Consider the following 20575-nt stretch of genomic DNA (forward strand, 5'->3'; position numbering starts at 1 on the left):
AAAAGGCATGTCATATGCAGACAGGCTAAAAGAATTGAATCTGTTCAGTCTTGAACAAAGAAGACTACGTGGCGACCTAATTCAAGCATTCAAAATTCTAAAAGGTATTGACAGTGTCGACCCAAGGGACTTTTTCAGCCTGAAAAAAGAAACAAGGACCAGGGGTCACAAATGGAGTTTAGAAAAAGGGGCATTCAGAACAGAAAATAGGAGACACTTTTTTACACAGAGAATTGTGAGGGTCTGGAATCAACTCCCCAGTAATGTTGTTGAAGCTGACACCCTGGGATCCTTCAAGAAGCTGCTTGATGAGATTTTGGGATCAATAAGCTACTAACAACCAAACGAGCAAGATGGGCCGAATGGCCTCCTCTCGTTTGTAAACTTTCTTATGTCTGCTGCAGGGATTGGATTTTCCCAGAGCGCACAGGGTAATAGTTCCACACCAAGCTTCTCTCTCTGGTATTCACCATGTCTGCTGCAGGGATTGGATTTTCCCAGAGCGCGCAGGGTAATAGTTCCACACCAAGCTTCTCTCTCCGGTATTCACCATGTCTGCTGCAGGGATTGGATTTTCCCAGAGCGCGCAGGGTTATAGTTCCACACCAAGCTTCTCTCTCCGGTATTCACCATGTCTGCTGCAGGGATTGGATTTTCCCAGGGCGCGCAGGGTAATAGTTCCACACCAAGCTTCTCTCTCTGGTATTCACCATGTCTGCTGCAGGGATTGGATTTTCCCAGAGCGCGCAGGGTAATAGTTCCACACCAAGCTTCTCTCTCTGGTATTCACCATGTCTGCTGCAGGGATTGGATTTTCCCAGAGCGTGCAGGGTAATAGTTCCACACTAAGCTTCTCTCTCTGGTATTCACCATGTCTGCTGCAGGGATTGAATTTTCCCAGAGTGCGCAGGGTAATAGTTCCACACCAAGCTTCTCTCTCCGGTATTCACCAGGACTGCTGCAGGGATTGGATTTTCCCAGTAATAGTTCATACTGGTTTTAAAAGCACACCATTACAGAGTTTTGTTTTAAAAGCGAAAAAAACCCCTAAGAAACGTGGTATTGAAAAAATGTGATACTTCGATATTTTTATTTTACCCACGATATTATGTATGGTAGGATTTTTGCTATCATGATAGATACAGTAGAGAGACAATTATCCAATCTCTGATCTACCATACTGTCTAATCAACCGAACACACCTTGTGACCAAGCTGGCTGGTGGTAACGTCAGGCCAGGAAATGCAGGACAGACAGGACTGGTGAGTGAGTGCACTGGTTTGTTATAAATAAAAGGTTTAAACAAACAAAACACTTTACAAAACAAAAGGCACATTGGCCAAAAGAAACAGACAAACAAACCAACCCTGACAAACACTAGAACGTGTGTAGCAATTTTTCATTTGTTTATTTCTTTTACCTCCTCCCTCTACTCCCATATATATAGCTACAGAATGTTAGTGAAGGCAGTGCTAATAAGTAATCTGCAAGGAGAAATCCGGGGTAATCAGGTTGGAGGATTGGCATGGTGCTCCATCAGGTTTAACCCTAAGTCAGACCTCTGTTGGGTCTTATTACAGAGGTCATTTACCAGAGTCTTGATATTGTAGCATACCAGTGTTTTAGGAAACAGAAGAAGTAGAAGAGAAGAGACTAGGCAAGGTAGCTTCCTTCAGTTGACAGGACTTTGACAGCTGTACACAATCTCATGGTGCTTCCCCACATTCTGCCCCAAGGAGCTCACAGGCTTTCATTAAATAGCCCATAGCCTGTCAACAATTAAAAAATAGAAACAGGTAATTATTAAAATAGTGAGTTTTCAGTTTGTCATTTACTCTTCTTCTTTATCTATCTGTCTATTTATCTATCTATCTATCTATCTGTCTATCTATCTATCTGTCTATCTATCTATCTATCTATCTATCTATCTATCTATCTATCTATCTATCTATCTATCTATCTATCTATCTATCTATCTATCTATCTATCTATCTATCTGTGTCTATGTGTTTTTAAAGTTACACATAATCTACAGGAAGTTGTTATACTAAAGTTGTGGTCCCTTTAAAAAAAAAAAAGGAAAATAAAATGTTAAATAGAAAAGAATATATAAATAAGTGAGAGTGGCGTGAGTGTTTCCTGCAATGCTTTTGGTTTGTATAGACTCTTACTGCAGAGCTGACTTGCCCTTGTTGTGGTTGCTGCTTCATGGCTGCTGTCTTTCAGATGACTTCGGGATCCTGCTGTTGGCTGAGTCCCTGCTGGAGGAGTGTCTCCTGGAGAATGCAGCCCAGCTCAGAGACTGCACTCCGTTAATGGAAGAGAAGCTGCCCAAGCTGCGCCAAGCCAAGGCACACCTGAGCACCATTCTGAACAGAGGCAAGCTGCAAGTGAGTAGGGGGTCCTGGCAGCCAATGGGGACTGGCTATTTGCTGCTACCTTCTCTCCCTGCCTCACCAGCTATGAGACTGAGCACACCTGGGTTAGAGGAGAGGAGGGGCGGGGACGCGTACACTTATTGACATGTACACAGTACACACACACATACTCAGACCTTGTCTAGTAAACACTGAAAAAAAAGCAGGGGCGGTCGTTTACGTTGTGTTCACTTCACCCCACGGTGCAGTTCAATAGGTTTTTTGCAGTACTAGAGATACATCTGAGATGACTCAACATAGAAACTACCAGAATGAACCGCCAAATTCGTTTCTTGGAAAAAAATAAACCCCCCAAAGTTTATTGCTATTTGGGGCTTCCGAGTGGCGCACCTGGTAAAGGCAGTCGGCGTGGAGTGCAGGATGTGCCCAGTAGCACTAACAGGTTTGAGTCCAGGCTGTTATATTACCGACTGTGGACAGGAGTTCCCACTAAAGCGACTTACAGGTGTTACAGCGCAGTACAGGGTTACAATGCAAGATCAATATTTAAATACAGTATATTTTACATTAAGTGCAAATTATGCTACTAAAGTTCAATGTGAAATAAGATGCAACAATTTATATCTACAATGACACAATAGTAGTGCAGTAATCTATGTCAAATGAATAGTGTAACCATGGGAACAAAGTAAAGATTGAACGTCGCTGTGATTTCTTTGCTTCTCCAGCCGAAGTATCTGACTGAAGCCATGCTGGTTCTGGCTAAGCTGCACTATGTCGAGGGCTCCCTGAGAGATGCGCTCTGCATGTACGCCCGCATGGGACTGGAGAACTTCGCCATGGAGAACCAGCAGCTCTACCAGAGTAGACTGCTGGCCGAAGCTCTGCTCATTAAAGGTAGGCTCGCTTGCTCGCTGCCTGCACCAAAGTGCAAACAATCACACGCCTCTTAAAACCACAAACAAGACACTCACTCCCTTTGGGGGTTCATCTGTTTTCAGACCATCTTCATTCGTGTATTAAGTATAACTATCATATATATATATATATATATATATATATATATATATAATATCTATATATATATATATATATATATATATATAATTTAGTCGCAGCGTAAAATAAACGTGTATTTGTGTGTACAATGAGAAAACTAGTTATTGAACGATGTTTGTAAACTTCCACAAAAGTTACAGGGTGTGTAGGGAGGTGAACATTATTAATCAGCTCTACTAAACAGTGCATGTAGGGCAATGCAATACAAGCTAGACAGGAAATAAAGTGGAGAACAAGGGCAGCAGTTAATTCATCAGCTGACAGGAGATGCTCAGTCTGAAGAGCGAGGAGATGGTTCTGAATTTACTGTCTTGTTTGGGAATGCAAGGGTCGCTGGATCAGGTGCTGCCCGAATATCTGGAGATTGGGGAATGTGAAGTGCAAGAGCCTCAGTGAAAATGCCTTAGAATCTTGCATCATTATTGGGAGTGATACAAACACTGCTAGTTAACTGTACCCGCTTAGTGAAGCACCCAAGAGCATATGAGACCAAATTCAGGCGGAGGAAGAGATCGCAGGCTTTCAGGCTAGGCCTCTTTGAGAATGATTTTTTTGCATTCAATTTAAGTTTTTCACTACTCTGTAGATATGACCTGACTTAGCCTAGTGGGTCCCCCCCCCCATGGCCTGGAGCCCTGGTTGCAAGCCCCTAAAACGGGCTCTGACAGGCCCCCTGTGATATCCTATCGGAGATGTACATGAGTATGTGTCTCGAAGAACTCCGGCTAGAGTTTATGCAGTTTATTAATGGAATTCTGGAATATTACAAATTGGAGACAAGTTGAGACATTTACAATTGGAGCTGTCCGCCCTCGGTGACACTGAAACAGTAAGGCTTCTATTGGCAAGTACAGACTGGTCTGGTAATTGATGGGTGAAAAGCACAGTGGTCTATCATTTTCACATGGGTGCCAATTGTTTGTATATCACTGGTTACTGAGCAGAAATTGAAATCTTCACACCCTGATGTTTTCATGCAGGCAGGTATTTAAAGGATATCAATGACAAGCCTTGAGGGGTTCTAATACATTTGCACATGACTGTAGTTTTATTTGTTGGGTGTTTCGTTCCTCCAGTTTGGTTAGTTCCAGTTCGGGTAATGGACAGATTTCCTATGGGTGGTCGTGGCTGGAAGTCACAGTTCAAACCTCCAAACCTGGCAGTCAAACTAGGGACTGTGAGATGGCTGTGATATCTGTGGTGTGTCATAAATTCAACTGGCCAGTAGTAACAACTTATTGCAATGCCTCTCCACACCCTTCAAAACAACTAAGCTAAACAGTTCAACTGACCGGTAATACCATTGCAGTCATTGTGAAGTGCTGCACAATAAGAGCCCCATTCACACGGGTCACAGTCCCACAAAGTGTGAAACCACGTACCTGGGTCGTACTTGGGTTGACCCGAATCGCAGCTACCCACCTCAGGATGTAGGTCGACATGCTTTGACATGGGTTGAGCGAGACAAAATGCATGCCTTATAACAAATGAAATAACAAACAGCCACGCCTGCATGAAGGTTGCACTTCTGCAGGGAACATTTCTGTTTATTCAGCAGGGATTGCAGCAGGGATGAGGAAACATTTCCTCTTATCAACATCTGGGTTGACGGTTCAATCCAGAGAAGCTTGGAGGGAACAGTCTGCTTCCGGAGCAGTGTGTACTTGCGTCTGTCACCAGGTCAACATTAAGTCTTATCAAAGCAGTGTGAAATTGCGTAGCCGACCTGCATGACAGCGCGTTCTGACCAGGGTAGTTTCCGACCCGGCTGGAGCATGCCAGTTTGAAAGGAGCTTAACTTAACAGTTGTTTTAATTGAGCACTCTGGTATGTGTAAGGCTGCATTCACACTGGGTTTGTTTCAAATGGACTCGGTCTGGTTCGTTTAGTTTGACACAGTGTATCAATGTGCTTTCTGTTCACAATTATCTGCGAGCAAAGGGACCGAGTTCATTTGGATGCGAACTGGTTGGTTTTTTTGTTGCTTTTTGTTTTTTTTTCAGGACCGAGTTTGTTCATGTTCACAATGGAGTGTGCAAGTGCACCCGGTTCTTTTATACATACATGCCAACAGTCCCTATATGATTTCCAAGCAAATATCCCATGTCACGATGTATAGGAAGAAAGTACTGATATTTATTTGTAAGTATGTTTATATGGTGTGTGAACCGGATGTTTACACTACCCTAAAAGGCATAATGAAAGATGGCAGCTATTGATGTATTGCTCTGGTTTTTAATATAGCATGTTTTAGATTTTTACACACTGCTTTGGAAGAAAGCACTGTGGAGCACTTCACTAATTTAATGAATACATTTCTTGAGTGCCTACAGTAGGAGAATAATGCAGTTTATGCAGTTCTGCACGGTTCTCCTAATGTCAGCATTAAACAAAGTACTTTGACAAAAGAGTTTAGTCCAGTTCAGCTTGGATTTTGGTGTCTGAAGGCATTAAAATAACAGTAGGCCTATATAACAACACAATAATATTTAAAAAATTAGTCATCGGGTGAATTTATTGCAGATCATAACAACTTAGTGCTGGGACGAACACAGGGTTTTCATGTTCAGATATTATTTTCGGATATAATTTAAATATTTGTTCGGATATTTGTTCGTTTTTCAAAAAGTAATAAAAGCCATTATACTGCTCAGAACACAGACAGAGACAGCATAGCAGCGGGGGTGGGTGTGTGTGTGTGTGCCCCCTATATGTGTGCCATTATTTTACAGTAAGACATTACAATATGTAACACTTTAAAATAGAAAAATATCCTAGGAGTAAATAATACATTGTGTAGGGCTTACTTTACCCCAGTGAATTAAATACAAAACAAAGGATGCCATATAGCAGCTCAAGTTAAACATTCTGTTTGTTCCCAAAATAAATAGTAGCTGAAGCTGACAATGCATTTTTTCTAATAACATGAGGTTTTCTTGTGCCTTTTTGTAGCTGAACAAGCAAACAAAAACTGAAATTTAAACTTTAAGCACTTCAGACAAAACAAACGTGGAAATAGCGTTGTAAAATTAAGGTGAAAAAAGTTCACCATTTTGCTTCTTGTTCATTCCATTCCACATAACAGAAGGTCGCAACAAACAATATATACTGTTGGGGCTAGACGCTCACTTTAAGGCAGTAGAGAGGATTTGCTACCTGCCTAGAAAGTAGGGAGCACAATGGTCTTATTCAGTAGTGGTTTATTCCACTAATAATTATATATAAAAGTGATTTTACAAAATAAACACCTACCTACTGTTTTAAATAGACTGAATATCCCAAACTATCACATAGTGGCCTAGATTTAAAATCAGAAAGTAGTTATTGAAGCCACCTTGTGCTAAGTGATGAAACTAATGCAATTCCTTGTCGAAATGTATTTAGTTTTGTCCTTCAGTTCTACAAGAATGCAACCATATCTGTCATCTAAGCATTTGATATGCCATCAGTACAATAACCAGGTTATGTTTCATCGGTGCAAATTAAGTGGTATGAAATTATCCTCTTATCTGTCTTCAGTTGTTGACTGGAATACACACCTATAAAGACTGCGATTAAAAAAATAAATAAATAAAAAAAAATAAAAAGTAACTTGTGCCACGTTATCATTGAGTCCTGCATTGTATGACTGTGTAAATTCTAAGGTTACAACCACAACTGAGCTGTTTTGAAAATGAAAGCTAATTTGAAAGATTCATGGAACGTGTCACACTAACTGGTTTGTTCATAAAGACGTGTGCTCGCACCCTGCCTTTTTAAATGCTGTACAATTTTGAAGAAATTTACTAAGCAGTAATAACAAAATAAGGGCTCTCAACCAAGGTTTTAAAAAAAAAATCAGCTGGGTTCGTTTTGTTAAACAGTGACATTAGTTAAACAGGAAATACGCAAGTAGTGATAGTCTATTATAAAAAGAAAGCAGATAAATGAATGCCCCTCAAGACTGCATTGCATCTGTTCGTACTGATAAAACAAGGAAGACATTACTAAGCGCTGATTAAATAGGATAACTGGAGGCAGTACGCAGGTTTCCAGTGTATTTTTTACTAACAATGATGTACCTAAAGTTGTTGATAGGATTGAGAGAAGAGGAAAATAAGGTCAAGACATCTCCTCTTAATTGTACAGAGTTTGGGTAAATTAGGTGTCAGCTGATTACCTTTTCACTGGGAAAACAACAGTATAGAGTCAGAAAGTATAGGTACCATATGACACCAGGACAGTGGGACAGTTCAGGCTTTTCAACTCACACCTCAGTGCATTCTGGTAAGTGTAGTCCTGCTGTGAAAGGTAACTAACAAGTAAAACATGCAAAAAATAAAACAGAATGCATTGCGATGTGAGTTGAAAAGCCTGAACTGTCCCACTGTCCTAGTGTACATGGAGTCATGTGGCAGAGGAGCGGGGGTGTCGTGTTTCATAGCCACGCCTCCTTTACATGTCATAATGCAGCGTGGTACAGGACCGAGAGCGCTAAGCAGCTCTACCTGGAGCTCAAACAGTTTTTGAATTAACAGATTGTGTCGGTGTCTAAGATTTACAGTTCAGTTGTGTGTTTGATCTTAAAAAAAAGAAATACTTTCATATTTAAGGTGTTTTTGCTGTTCTTTTATTATGTTGTCAGGTTCTTATTCTGTAAAGTCAGCATCTTGCATTCCTTTGACTGAAGAGCAGGTTTGAAATTGTAAAAGAAATTGTACACAACTCTACACAATAAAGACATGCTACATCTAATGTATGTAGTAATAATAATAATAATAATAATAATAATAATAATTGTAATGATAATAACCCATATAAAGGTTTGCCACAGTAACTTTGCCTGGTATTTGTGCAGTTTTACTATGCTTTTTTCATGGTTGTACTATGCATGTACCATAGTTTACCCGGGTCTGCCATGCTTTTTAAATATACTTTATCTGACCTCTCAGGGCTATAAATTGCTTACTTATGCTTTACCACGATTCATTTACTCTGCTTATACTGTAGAAAACTTTCAGGCAACCCTAATAACCCATACTACCCTGTTGGTTTGCTGTTGCCAGTCAGTAAGCAGTGCCCACTCCAAGGGTGTGAAGAGCAGTGGCACAGCGTCAGAGTTCAGTCCCGGTTTCTTCCTGAAGGTGGCGCTGCAGAGCGCATACGTCACGCACTTCAAGAAGGGGTAAGACAGACCCTGCACTCCCACTGCAGTCCCTCATGAACCAGGGTCCTGACTCCTGTAGTGTAAGACAGGGTTATCACTTCTAATCATAGCCCGGGACTCCTAGAAGGTAACATGATTAATAATATGTTTATAGATTGAATATAACCTCTTAGTGATCTCAAACTAAAATACTAAGACAAGGGCTATGAGCACTTATCAGAATGTTGTGAAAACTGACTCAGTTTTGTTTATCACCACAAGATGGCATACTAAGCTCACAGATATATGAGAACACACTGACCAGGGGCTCTGTGCTCCTCGGTGTCTGTGAATTCCTGACTGTCTGTATCTGTTTAAGTGGGTGTTGGGATTTACTTTATTTAATTAATTCCTGATTTTCTCCAAATTTTGGAATGTCCAATTATTATTCAAACTGGCTCACCGCTGCAACCCCCACACTAACTCTGTGCCATCCTTATTTTTCTTTTCGCTTGCAAGCCTGCTGTGCAGCCATCTCAGAACTTATAGCGTCAGAGGACCCCTCATTTCTGAATTGTATACAAGCTGGCCCGTCGGCGCCCAGCCAGCCACAGGGGTCACTGCTGTGAGACAAAAACTCCCCAGCTGACCTAACCCCTCCCCGCCTGGGCAGCGCTTGGCCAATTGTGCGCCACCCCCTGGGAACTCCCTTCCACGGTCGGCAGTGGCTTGGATTCAAACAGGAGATCTCCAAGCTATAGGGCGCATCCTGCACTCTGGAGATCTCCAAGCTATAGGGTGCATCCTGCACTCTGGAGATCTCCAAGCTATAGGGCGCATCCTGCACTCTGGAGATCTCCAAGCTATAGGGTGCATCCTGAACTCTGGAGATCGCCAAGCTATAGGGCGCATTCTGCACTCTGGGCAGAATGCCTTTACTGGATGCGCCATTGGGATTTACTTTATAGATGATACATCACTTATATCTGGGTGAGCCAGCGCAACAAAACAAAGCCACTGCATGTCATTTAAAATAATCAAAACAACAACAGCATCAGTTTGAAGTTTGAATGAAGTGAAAAAGCCAGTTTTAAACTATTTCTTGATTCCATAGCAACCTGGTGCGAGGGCAGAGAAGGGTGAGACAGGTCCTAAGAGCAGTGGAGTCAAAGGGCACGCTGAACTTCAAAAAGGTGAGAGATGCCCGGGGACGTGCCTGAAAAAAAAAAAAAAAAAACAGAAAAACAAAAACACTTACAAAATCCTATGCAGTAACAATAACATACGATTATTGAAAATCAGCTTTCATTTTGGAGGTGTGCTACATTCAAACAGCAGCAAACCACCAGCATTTATCCAAATCGGTGCTAAACCTGACTTGTTGCCCAGTTCCTTTTGTGATGTATCTCACATATGCAGTTTTGAAAAAAAACATGTATTGTTAAGTTTGACAGTAACAAGCTATTTGAAAGTAATGCATTTTTACATTTCTAGTTTGGCATTAACTACTTCTAGCATCGCCCACCCTGACACACACACACACACAGACACGCACACACGCATTAGCACCTCTCATGTAGGGTGAAAAATCTCATCCAAGTGTAATAAAGAAATAAAATTAAAACTTGAGAGCTGGTTCCTCAACTGCATGTCGCAATGCAGCGCCTATCGGGATCCTGTATCCTAGCAACACAGCCTTGTGGTTATGCAAGTCCCCTGTTTGACTACTGCAGGATCAGTGTCTTGCAAACTTGGTTTGTACTGTGCTGCTTTCAAAGAGTGCAGAAACTTTCTGCAATGGGGATATCGGCCAGCCCTCCCTCCCCCTTGGCCTGCAAAGGGACTCTGACCTCATTGAGCTCTTTAACAGTTCTGGATCAGTGGGGTTGTTTAAAAGTGGGCTGGAGCCTGCAAGTAGGTCAATTCCCTTTTTCAATTCCAGTTCCATTCCCAATTCCAATTCCCTTTTAATCAATCCCAATTCCCTTTTAATCTGTTCTCTGCTGCAGACAATGATGTGATGAATCACATCATTGTCTGCAGCATTGTCTGCAGCAGAGAAACAGTGCTCCCGGTATACGTGAGTGCTGTGCTTTGACATCTTTCCTGTTGTCCATGTCTGCCTGCGATTCACCAGCGCCCCCTTGTGTTTGAGTTGCAGACTGCAGCAAGGCATCTGGTGGAGGTGCTGCTGCACACAGTCAGCGAGGACAGCTACTGGAGCCCTTCCTCCGAGCCCCCCCTAGAGCTGCAGGCAAAGGAGCCGCCAACCCCCGTCAGCTACACCCTGGACCGCGAGGCGAAGCAGTATAGTGGAGACAAGTACGCCAGGGAGCAAGCCAGAGCAGCAGCCAGGCTATACTGGAGACTTACAGCAGCACAGTGTGTCCCGTACAGGCCTGCTAAACAGTGTGCTGCACATACAGGACAGGGGGATTCGTAAGCAATGCACCAGAAAAACCATTATTACAGAACATACCACGCCTTCTTAGAGAGCACAGTCCCAGGGTAATAATTATTACAGAGTAATAATAATAATATTACAGGGGAATACATAGCGCATGTAGGGTTATTTCTTGAAAAAGAGCACGTTCACTTTGTTGACTTTTTTTTCTACACAGCTGAAGAAGTTGCGTACGTACAACTTTTGTACGAAACATCCTGAAATAAATTATTTTTGAATCTGTTCAGATTTTTGCTTCATTAAAAAAAGAAAACAACCTTTTCAACATTCCCAGGGCGTTGGATAAACTCACTTTAACCCTAGATCAAATGACACAAACATTAAGCATATTTCAGACGCTTCCAACACCAGATTAAATCGTCAGTCAGTTAGCTAGTTCTCATTTGTCTCTCTAAGCAATACATCCAATGATCGGCAAAGAAAGGATTTATATCTTACATCAGTACATTACGTCCCTTCTGTGTGTTAGAGCTCGCCTCTTCCTCCACATGCTTTTTTTTTGGCTTTGTTTAACAGGGAGGGCAGCTATCCTGCCCCGTGCCCATGGCTTCCCTACGTTCAGCCTGTCCACTGATCTGCAAGCTCATTTATGTGCAAGGGTACCTCGAAAGGCGATGCCAAAGAATGTAGTGTAAAATATTTGTAGTATAGTAGTGTTGTCTAGTCTAACATGTTCTGTAATAATGTTTTTTTTGTTGTTTTTTTATGTGATGCATTATCTATGAATCATTCCGTACTGCATATTAAAATCAATAGCACAAACAGTGCAGTTGTGATATTCAACCAGGGTCTTGGCAGAACCTAATGAACTTACAGTCAAAACTAATTCTCAAAACTAATTTTTTCCCATTAGTGAAGCCTGATTTTGGCAAAGAGAATGACAGCTATTGGTTTGACAACAGGTCTGCTGTATGTTGCCAGAGACAGTTCCAGATTGAATATTCTTGCTCACCAGACTGGTGTTTCTGCTGTCAATGCTTTTGTACTGTAGACTCCTGTTTTGTTACAGTGAAACATCTCTATTATCTGCACTTATAATTTTTTTTTTTTTTAGAAAGATCGAATCAGTACGGCTGATTTCACAAACCCTGTTTAGCGTAAGGTAACATGGTGCTAATTACTGTTTGTGAAACCAGAAAATTAAGATCAAATGTGGCTTAATCCATAATGGACCACATTCACAAAGTGCTGAAAGATTGCTATACTAGCAAGAATTATTCATTTCAAGCTTTTTTTTAACATTGCCATTGTTTTCTTTTTTTTTGTGAATATCCTTTATAAAAGTTTACCACAGAATTGTTGCACTGTATTTTTGCAGTTTTCCCATGCTTTTCCCATGGTTACACTGTGAATTGACCATGGTTTACCATGTTTAATAATATACTTTACCATACCTCACTATTCTTTACAGTGCTTACTTAGGCTTCCCTATGCTTTCACTGTGCTTTATTAAACTTTGCTATGCTTTTACTATGGAAAAGCATAGCAAAGCTTTATAAAAGGATAGGGAAAGTGATTTAACTTTGTTTCCAATGGTATGCAGTTAAAAATTGCAATTGCATCACTCTGTCCTGTATGATGATTTTAATAGAAGTATAGAAGTTTTAGCTAACCAAAACATTTTCTGCGACTATACTACTACTACTACTACTACTAGTAAATATGCCTGTATGTTCAGTTCTTCAGCTCACGAAACCCTACCTGCATTGGTGGAGGGATGAGAAAGGAAGGTATTATGTTGCAGATGACACATGTATAAAATATCTCTTGTTATGGGTGCCGTAGTGGAAAGACAAGAGAATGACCTAATTTTCTCTTTTCTTTGCCAGTCTGTTTTGCCCGCAGGATAACATAGAAGAGGCCCTGCTGCTCCTGCTGATCAGCGAGTCAATGGTAAGACCATTCTATATTCCACACATTGAACTGAATAATATACCACCCTGGGTGCTGAGTGGCTTTGTACTGTGGCAGAGCAAGAGCCCTGCCTGTAAATAATGTGGTATTATGTGTTTTGGTGGTGGTTGGCAGGGGTGGGGTTAATTCCTGTCCCTGTCGTATACGTGTAAGAATGTCACTGTTCCCAAATGGGATAATTGGTGCTAATTGGGAACAGCCACATGCTATAAAAAGAGAACCAGAAGCTCCATTAAGAGAGCCTGCCAGGGAGCTGGAGCCAGAGAAAAGGTACAGTGTTTGAAACGTGCGTGCGTGAATGAATGTTGGGTTTTTGGGACCAGTAAGCAGCTTAGCTGTCCAGTGAAAATTGGAACGTTTTCGTTAGCACTCCTGAAAGGGGTTTTGGTTTTGTTTATTTTTGGTGTGGAGTTTAAAATAAACATACAGGCCTGCCCTGTTTAAAACTTAACTGTGCTTGTGAAGTACTGTTCCTTTTACACAAAAAGACAAGTGAAGAGGGTCCTGCATGTGGCAAGCGCACCCTGGTTTGTCACAGTAGTTATTTTGTTAGACAGCAGGATGAAGCCTGTGGCGCTTTAAGAGATGAGCAAATATTATAACGGATAATCCCTTGCGATCGATTGACTGGTACTTAATAATTTGGGCTGCACAGTGCCACCAAGTGGCCGATTGTTGTAATACCACGTATTGTGGTACATACACTTCCAAGGGTAGCTAGTTTGTTTGATAAAAGCTTTGGATTCTCAAGGCAAAAAGGAGGAAGGAGGAGTATTTATCTATTTTTTTCGCTTGTCTTGAAATCCTTTGACTGAAAAAAAGACCTGCACCTGGATCTTCCCTCCCGTAACTGAGCGCACCGGGGGTCCTTCTTCTAAAGGGAACAAAAGCAGATACACTGTCAGGAAATTCCCAGCGGGCAGGCTGGAGGCTGTCCCCTCCACCAGAGATTCCTTACATGTAAAGCACATGAAGCATGGTTCTTTATCTGGATAGCTTGTTTGCTAATTAATTTCACCCTGGGCTTGTCACAGAAAACTAAACTCGGGAGAGAAGGTATACTGAATCAGGGAATTCTCTCAAGGAACTGGAATATCATCAGTTAGTACCATCATAGGAGGTAGTCCAGTGGTTAAAGAAACAGGCTTGTAACCAGCAGGTCCCCAGGTCAAATGACATTTAGAATAGATGATACAGTATGTGTAACTTCCATAAACTAAAACAATGTTGAGTGTATTTTAGAGATTCAGACCCAGAATGTGGAGGTACTGAGTAAATTCCCTTGTCATTGCTGTGGACTGTGGCTACAGGGATTAGCATCATAAGGATAATAATGTGCAAGCATGGTTAAGTGAGCTGATTAGGGCTGTGCGCTAAGGGGATCAGGGATTATCCAGTGGATCTAAACCAGGGGTGGCCAAAGTTGACCCTTCCAGTCCTGGTCTTCTTTCTAATGCTGTTCTAAATTGTGCAATTGAACCAATTAAACCTCCACCCAGTCTCTGAAGGACAGTGGTTAATTATATCATTTTACCTGTTAAATCTGGAGTGGAATGGGCCTGCAGGACTGTGCCTGGGCAGCCCTGATCTAAACGGAAGTGGATCTAAATCACTTGAATCGTTCAGGTAGGATCAACAGACGAAGAGATCAACACTCACTGATTCTTTTAACTTTGTTACACAAAGAAACCTGTTTTAATTCCCTTATCAGTGGCATTATTTAGATTCTGACTAAGCACCATCCCGGACACTGACAGTTTAACCCGGGCACTGCCTGAGGGACTGTGAGCTGGTTCCTGTCCTGGCTGCTTTATTCCAACCATATTCTAAATAGTAGGAAGTGTGATAGGAATCGGACCTGCTGGCAGACCCCGGTATCGTCACAGTGTTAAACCTGGTGTGGTACATACCCCTTTCCACACAGCCACTAGCACAGTGGTCCTCAAAGTCATTTTGGCACGGGCATAAATTTATCTTACTTGGCTGTTTGCGGGCACGCTAACTATTGCATAGGTTCTTATCTTAAACACTGCCTTCTCGCGAATACACAGTGTGTGTGTGTGTGTGTGTGTGTGTGTGTATATGTATGTATGTGTATGTATATATATATATATATATATATAGAGAGAGAGAGAGAGAGAGAGAGAGAGAGAGAGAGAGAGAGAGTTTTAGCGGGAGTTATTCTTGGCTCACTGATAAAGCCAAGTCTCAGGTAGTAATTCTGCGTGCTGCGCTTATATTTTAAATAATTTACATAAAATACACAATGTAAATATTTTTAAATAGCATGTTTACACAGATAACCATGAATAAACTAAAATAAGAGGATAGATAGGGTCTCGCTTTGTTTCAATTTGACAAATTTGTCAACACTACTCTGTTTTAAAGATCGCTCATCTCCAGTACAATTATTCAGAGAAAGTGGATTCGTAACTAAATGTACTACGGTGTTTCCCTTGTCTGGTGAAATAAAAAAAAAAAATACAGAAATAGAAAATTAAATTCTAAATACTGAAATGTATTATTTTTCTCAATAACAGTTGGCGAAATTCAATGTTTATCCGACATATTAACACCCCGCCTCTGCTCACGAATGATTGGACAGCTGTCAGAGCTTTCACTTTCCCTTTGGCTACTCATTCGCCTTTAATTTTCATGCAGAATACCATGCTTGCTTATGATTGGACAACTGTGTAAAACTTGGCAGAGATTTGACTCTCGTATTGGTTAAACTTACAGTCAGTACCTGCACCTGAAACAGACACAGTTTATGTCCCACCCAGCTAACTTATGATTGGGCTACCACAGAGACAATGCAGATACTCAACTGGTTGATCGTATCGCAAAAGCCATTCAGAAAAAAAATAAAAATAAATGTCACATACGTACAAGCACAGCATAAGCGAGCAGCACTATCAACAGACTGCTGTGGCGCTTTTGTTGGAAAATGTGTTTAAAGGTTTCTTTATTTTCCCACACTAAATTCCCAACTGTGTTCACGACCCATAATTTAAGAACAGCTGCCGTGGGCATGATGGCCTGGCTTCGCGGGCACGACTTTGAGGACCACTGCACTAGCAGCAGGAACACTATCCTCTCTTCCATTGTGGAAGCGCATTGCAGTGAATTGATAAGACAGAGAACGCTCCCCAGGATTAAGTGCCTCATTTTGTCTTTCGCTTGGCAATAGGTGTAAGTGGATGTGTGCAGGCTCCTCTTTCATCTCATTTTATTATTTACTGAGATTTGTATTATGCGTTTCCACTCCTGTCGGCCTGACCAAAATCAATCTGCATTGATCTGGCTGCCCGGGAAGGCATTTCCATTGCAGTAAATAAAATGCACTTGATATTTCATATTCCATGCAACAGAGCTTGCACTAGACTGGAGCATGGCTCTGGGTAACAGCATGCATTTCTCGTAGAGCTTGATGACTGCTGTCTGTGAGAGTAATGTTATGAGGGAGTGCTGGTGGAATATGAAACAGACCAGTACTGTCTGAGTCCATTCTGTCAGGCAGTCTCATTGAGGCTCTGCACCACTTATTTATATATGTATTTATTTATCTGCTTGTTTATTATCACTGTGCATCAGAGCTGTTGAAATTGAAGTGGATTTACATGCTTCAGCTGATGACATTTACAATACGACAAGTAGAAGAAGTGTACTAACATGTGTTTGGATTTCTATCTCGCTTATTTCCTTGACTAGTATGCAGTTCAACCAAAATACAACAAATATAGATAAGGACCAGGGTGTAACCCTGAGAACATTGTCTTTGACTGGTGTGGGTAGTTCAAGCTTTGCCATGGCCATTGACCTCACCACACAAGGTCAACCAAGAGCAGAACTACAATTAAAGTGGAACACATAGGAGCAAATGCACTGATACAGGCTTCTTTCAAATGGTTCAGAGTACCTTCAGAGTACCGTTAAGATCCCTGATTAAGATAAAAAAAAATCTATGACAAATCGTTAATAAAAATGAAGTTTTATAATATGCGTTATTTCAGGAAAATGTAGGGTCCCCTATTCTCGCAGTATGTGATGTTTTCTAATCACCACATTTCAAAGGTGGATAATGCAGCATGAATTTTGACTTGGGTGACCTTTTCCATAATGTGCCCCCCTCCCCCAAACAACTTGATGCCCCCTGTAGCGCACACACTGCTGCCAGGCATGCACAATATGGGAAGCTGTTTATTAGAAATATGACCAGCACATACAGAGAAATTTAACAATAATGTCTGAGGCAGCAATCATGATCTGCTAGGTTAGAGGGCTTGGCAAGTTAGGTGTCCTGAGCTGTTGACAAAGACAAGGTCAGTTATATACAGGTAATGACCTCTGCATTAATGAGCTGCTGTCCACAGGCAAACAGAGACACGGCCATCAGCCGAGCCCCTGACCAGCTGGAGAACCGGGCAGTCAGTCTGAAGGACACTTCTGTGGTCTATGACCTGCTGAGCATCACCATGGCGAGGAGGGGGCAGTACGCAATGTTGTCTGAGGTAAAACCCTGCTCATTGACTTCTAATCATTAGATCATGAAAACATAAGAAACATTACAAATGGGAAGAGGCTACTTGGCCAATCAAAGCTCATCCGGTTCCTAGTAGCTGATAGATTCTTATACTGTAAAAGTTCCCTTGCACTGGGTCAATCAATTATCAGTCCTTTATTTAAACATGTAGTGCAATTTAGAACAAATTCCCATTTACAATGGCGACCAGCAGGGTTATCAATAAAGGATTGAACATTTATTGGGAATGACCTCATCTGGATCATTTCCCACTCCTTTGAATAACCTTTAGTATCAAACCCCAGCCTCATTATCTGAAACTGCTTTTATGACACAGTCTGGATTCGATGGAATGGTCCAGATAGCTCTACATTGCTGATGATGGAAGTGCCAGTAGGCTCTATGCTTTATTGTGGTACAGATCCATTTACAGAGTTAAAAACTAAAGTGAAGGCTCAGTAGATCCCAGATAGAATGTCCAAGTTAAAGCTGTGCTCACAGTGATGCCCCTCGAGGGGTAACTGTCCCTTTGCTCTCTGGGATCTATCTGTGGTTGCCATAGCAAATAATCAGATGGCAGTCTGCTTCAGTATGCTGAGCCGTGGCACTTACCTGTGTTTCTTGTTGCATAGTTCCCCCCAGGATCAGTCTGACACTACCTGAACATGACAGGGGACTCCATGGGACTTGAACTCAGGTGAAACACAAATGTGTGACGTGCATTAACCAGGTCCCCCTTTTAGAGAGGGCGTGCATTAACCTGGTCTCCCCTTAGAGAGGGCGTGCATTAACCCGGTCTCCCCTTAGAGAGGGCTTGCATTAACCCGGTCCCCCCTTTTGAGAGGGCGTGCATTAACTCGGTCCCCCCTTTAGAGAGGGCATGCATTAACCCGGTCTCCCCTTAGAGAGGGCGTGCATTAACCCGGTCCCCCCTTTAGAGAGGGCGTGCATTAACCCGGTCTCTCCTTTAGAGAGGGCGTGCATTAACCCGGTCTCCCCTTTAGAGAGGGCGTGCATTAACCCGGTCCCCCCTTTAGAGAGGGCGTGCATTAACCCGGTCTCCCCTTAGAGAGGGCGTGCATTAACCCGGTCTCCCCTTAGAGAGGGCGTGCATTAACCCGGTCCCCCCTTTAGAGAGGGCGTGCATTAACCCGGTCTCCCCTTTAGAGAGGGCGTGCATTAACCCGGTCTCCCCTTTAGAGAGGGCGTGCATTAACCCGGTCTCCCTTTAGAGAGGGCGTGCATTAACCCGGTCCCCCCTTTAGAGAGGGCGTGCATTAACCCGGTCTCTCCTTTAGAGAGGGCGTGCATTAACCCGGTCTCCCCTTTAGAGAGGGCGTGCATTAACCCGGTCTCCCTTTAGAGAGGGCGTGCATTAACCCGGTCCCCCCTTTAGAGAGGGCGTGCATTAACCCGGTCTCTCCTTTAGAGAGGGCGTGCATTAACCCGGTTCCCCCTTTAGAGAGGGCGTGCATTAACCCGGTCTCCCCTTTAACAACCCCAGGAATCACTACTTTAACACATCCATCTGCTGTTTTCCCTGATGTGATTAACAAGAATCGCTGGGTTTATTGGTGACCACATGTCCTCCATCAGGGCTTTGTGTGGTCTCTGGTAGCCAACAGTAGCCAACTTGACCTTGTTAATAACTAAATTCTTTATTGCAGGGCCACATGAAGCATGCTGATTACCATTTTGAATGTAATCCCCTTTGTTTCAAATTGATTTGAATAGCGGTGTAACACAGCCATTAATGCCTTTGTTAATCTTAGGACCAAAGGTTTTCTAAGCTACTCTATCTGCCATAACATAAAACACAGCTATACAAAATTAGATTTGTGTCTGAGAGAAGAAAGCGAACACTGAGCTATTTAAACAGAGCTCTTTAAACAAGGTGATCTGTGTCTGCTGTCACAAGCATTGAATGGGACCTCATTGTCATGCTGCACCTGGTATGTCTTGCAGTGTTTAGAGCGGGCCATGAAGTTCTCCTTTGAGTTTCATCTCTGGTACCAGCTAGCTCTTTCGCTGATGGCTTGCGGACGGGTGAGGTTCCAGTTGTTGGACATTGCTGAACTTGTAGAACAGCCATGCTGGATTTCAAAGCTGCCTTGTTTCATTTTTCAAATTTTGAATATTTAAAGGCTCCACAAGTGGTGGATTATATGTGATTTTCTTATTTACATTCAGCCAAATAACATACCTTTTGGTATTGTTGATGTTGAACTAGGAAATATCCAGCAGGTTTAGATCCTGTCAGGAGACTGGAGTGAAATCAGTTCTGCTGGTCTCTGCTTGGTTCTGATCAGGACACTGCTGTGGATGCAGTTCTGCTGGTCTCTGTTTGGTTCTGATCAGGACACTGCAGTGGATGCAGTTCTGCTGGTCTCTGCCTGGTTCTGATCAGGACACTGCAGTGGATGCAGTTCTGCTGGTCTCTGCCTGGTTCTGATCAGGACACTGCAGTGGATGCAGTTCTGCTGGTCTCTGCCTGGTTCTGATCAGGACACTGCAGTGGATGCAGTTATGCTGGTCTCTGCTTGGTTCTGATCAGGACACTGCAGTGGATGCAGTTCTGCTGGTCTCTGCTTGGTTCTGATCAGGACACTGCAGTGGATGCAGTTCTGCTGGTCTCTGCTTGGTTCTGATCAGGACACTGCAGTGGATGCAGTTCTGCTGGTCTCTGCCTGGTTCTGATCAGGACACTGCAGTGGATGCAGTTCTGCTGGTCTCTGCTTGGTTCTGATCAGGACACTGCAGTAGATGCAGTTCTGCTAGTCTCTGCTTGGTTCTGATCAGGACACTGCAGTGGATGCAGTTCTGCTGGTCTCTGCTTGGTTCTGATCAGGACACTGCAGTGGATGCAGTTCTGCTGGTCTCTGCTTGGTTCTGATCAGGACACTGCAGTGGATGCAGTTCTGCTGGTCTCTGCCTGGTTCTGATCAGGAGCCTGCAGTGGATGCAGTTCTGCTGGTCTCTGCTTGGTTCTGATCAGGACACTGCAGTGGATGCAGTTCTGCTGGTCTCTGCCTGGTTCTGATCAAGAGCCTGCAGTGGATGCAGTTCTGCTGGTCTCTGCCTGGTTCTGGTCAGGACACTGCAGTGGATGCAGT

General features: G+C 42.6%; 1 protein-coding gene across 1 annotated transcript in view; it reads left to right on the forward strand.

Annotated features, from left to right (window-relative positions):
* Positions 1–20575, forward strand: part of LOC121316625 (tetratricopeptide repeat protein 7A-like) — a 118625-nt gene that overhangs the window by 10493 nt on the left and 87557 nt on the right. The window contains 7 exon segments of the mRNA XM_041251666.1: positions 2227–2390; positions 3107–3328; positions 8129–8601; positions 9677–9755; positions 10724–10884; positions 12856–12919; positions 17314–17451. Coding sequence (XP_041107600.1) covers positions 2227–2390; positions 3107–3328; positions 8129–8601; positions 9677–9755; positions 10724–10884; positions 12856–12919; positions 17314–17451 — 1301 coding nt within the window.

Source organism: Polyodon spathula, chromosome 6 (assembly GCF_017654505.1).
Source record: "Polyodon spathula isolate WHYD16114869_AA chromosome 6, ASM1765450v1, whole genome shotgun sequence".
Lineage (NCBI taxonomy): Eukaryota > Metazoa > Chordata > Actinopteri > Acipenseriformes > Polyodontidae > Polyodon > Polyodon spathula.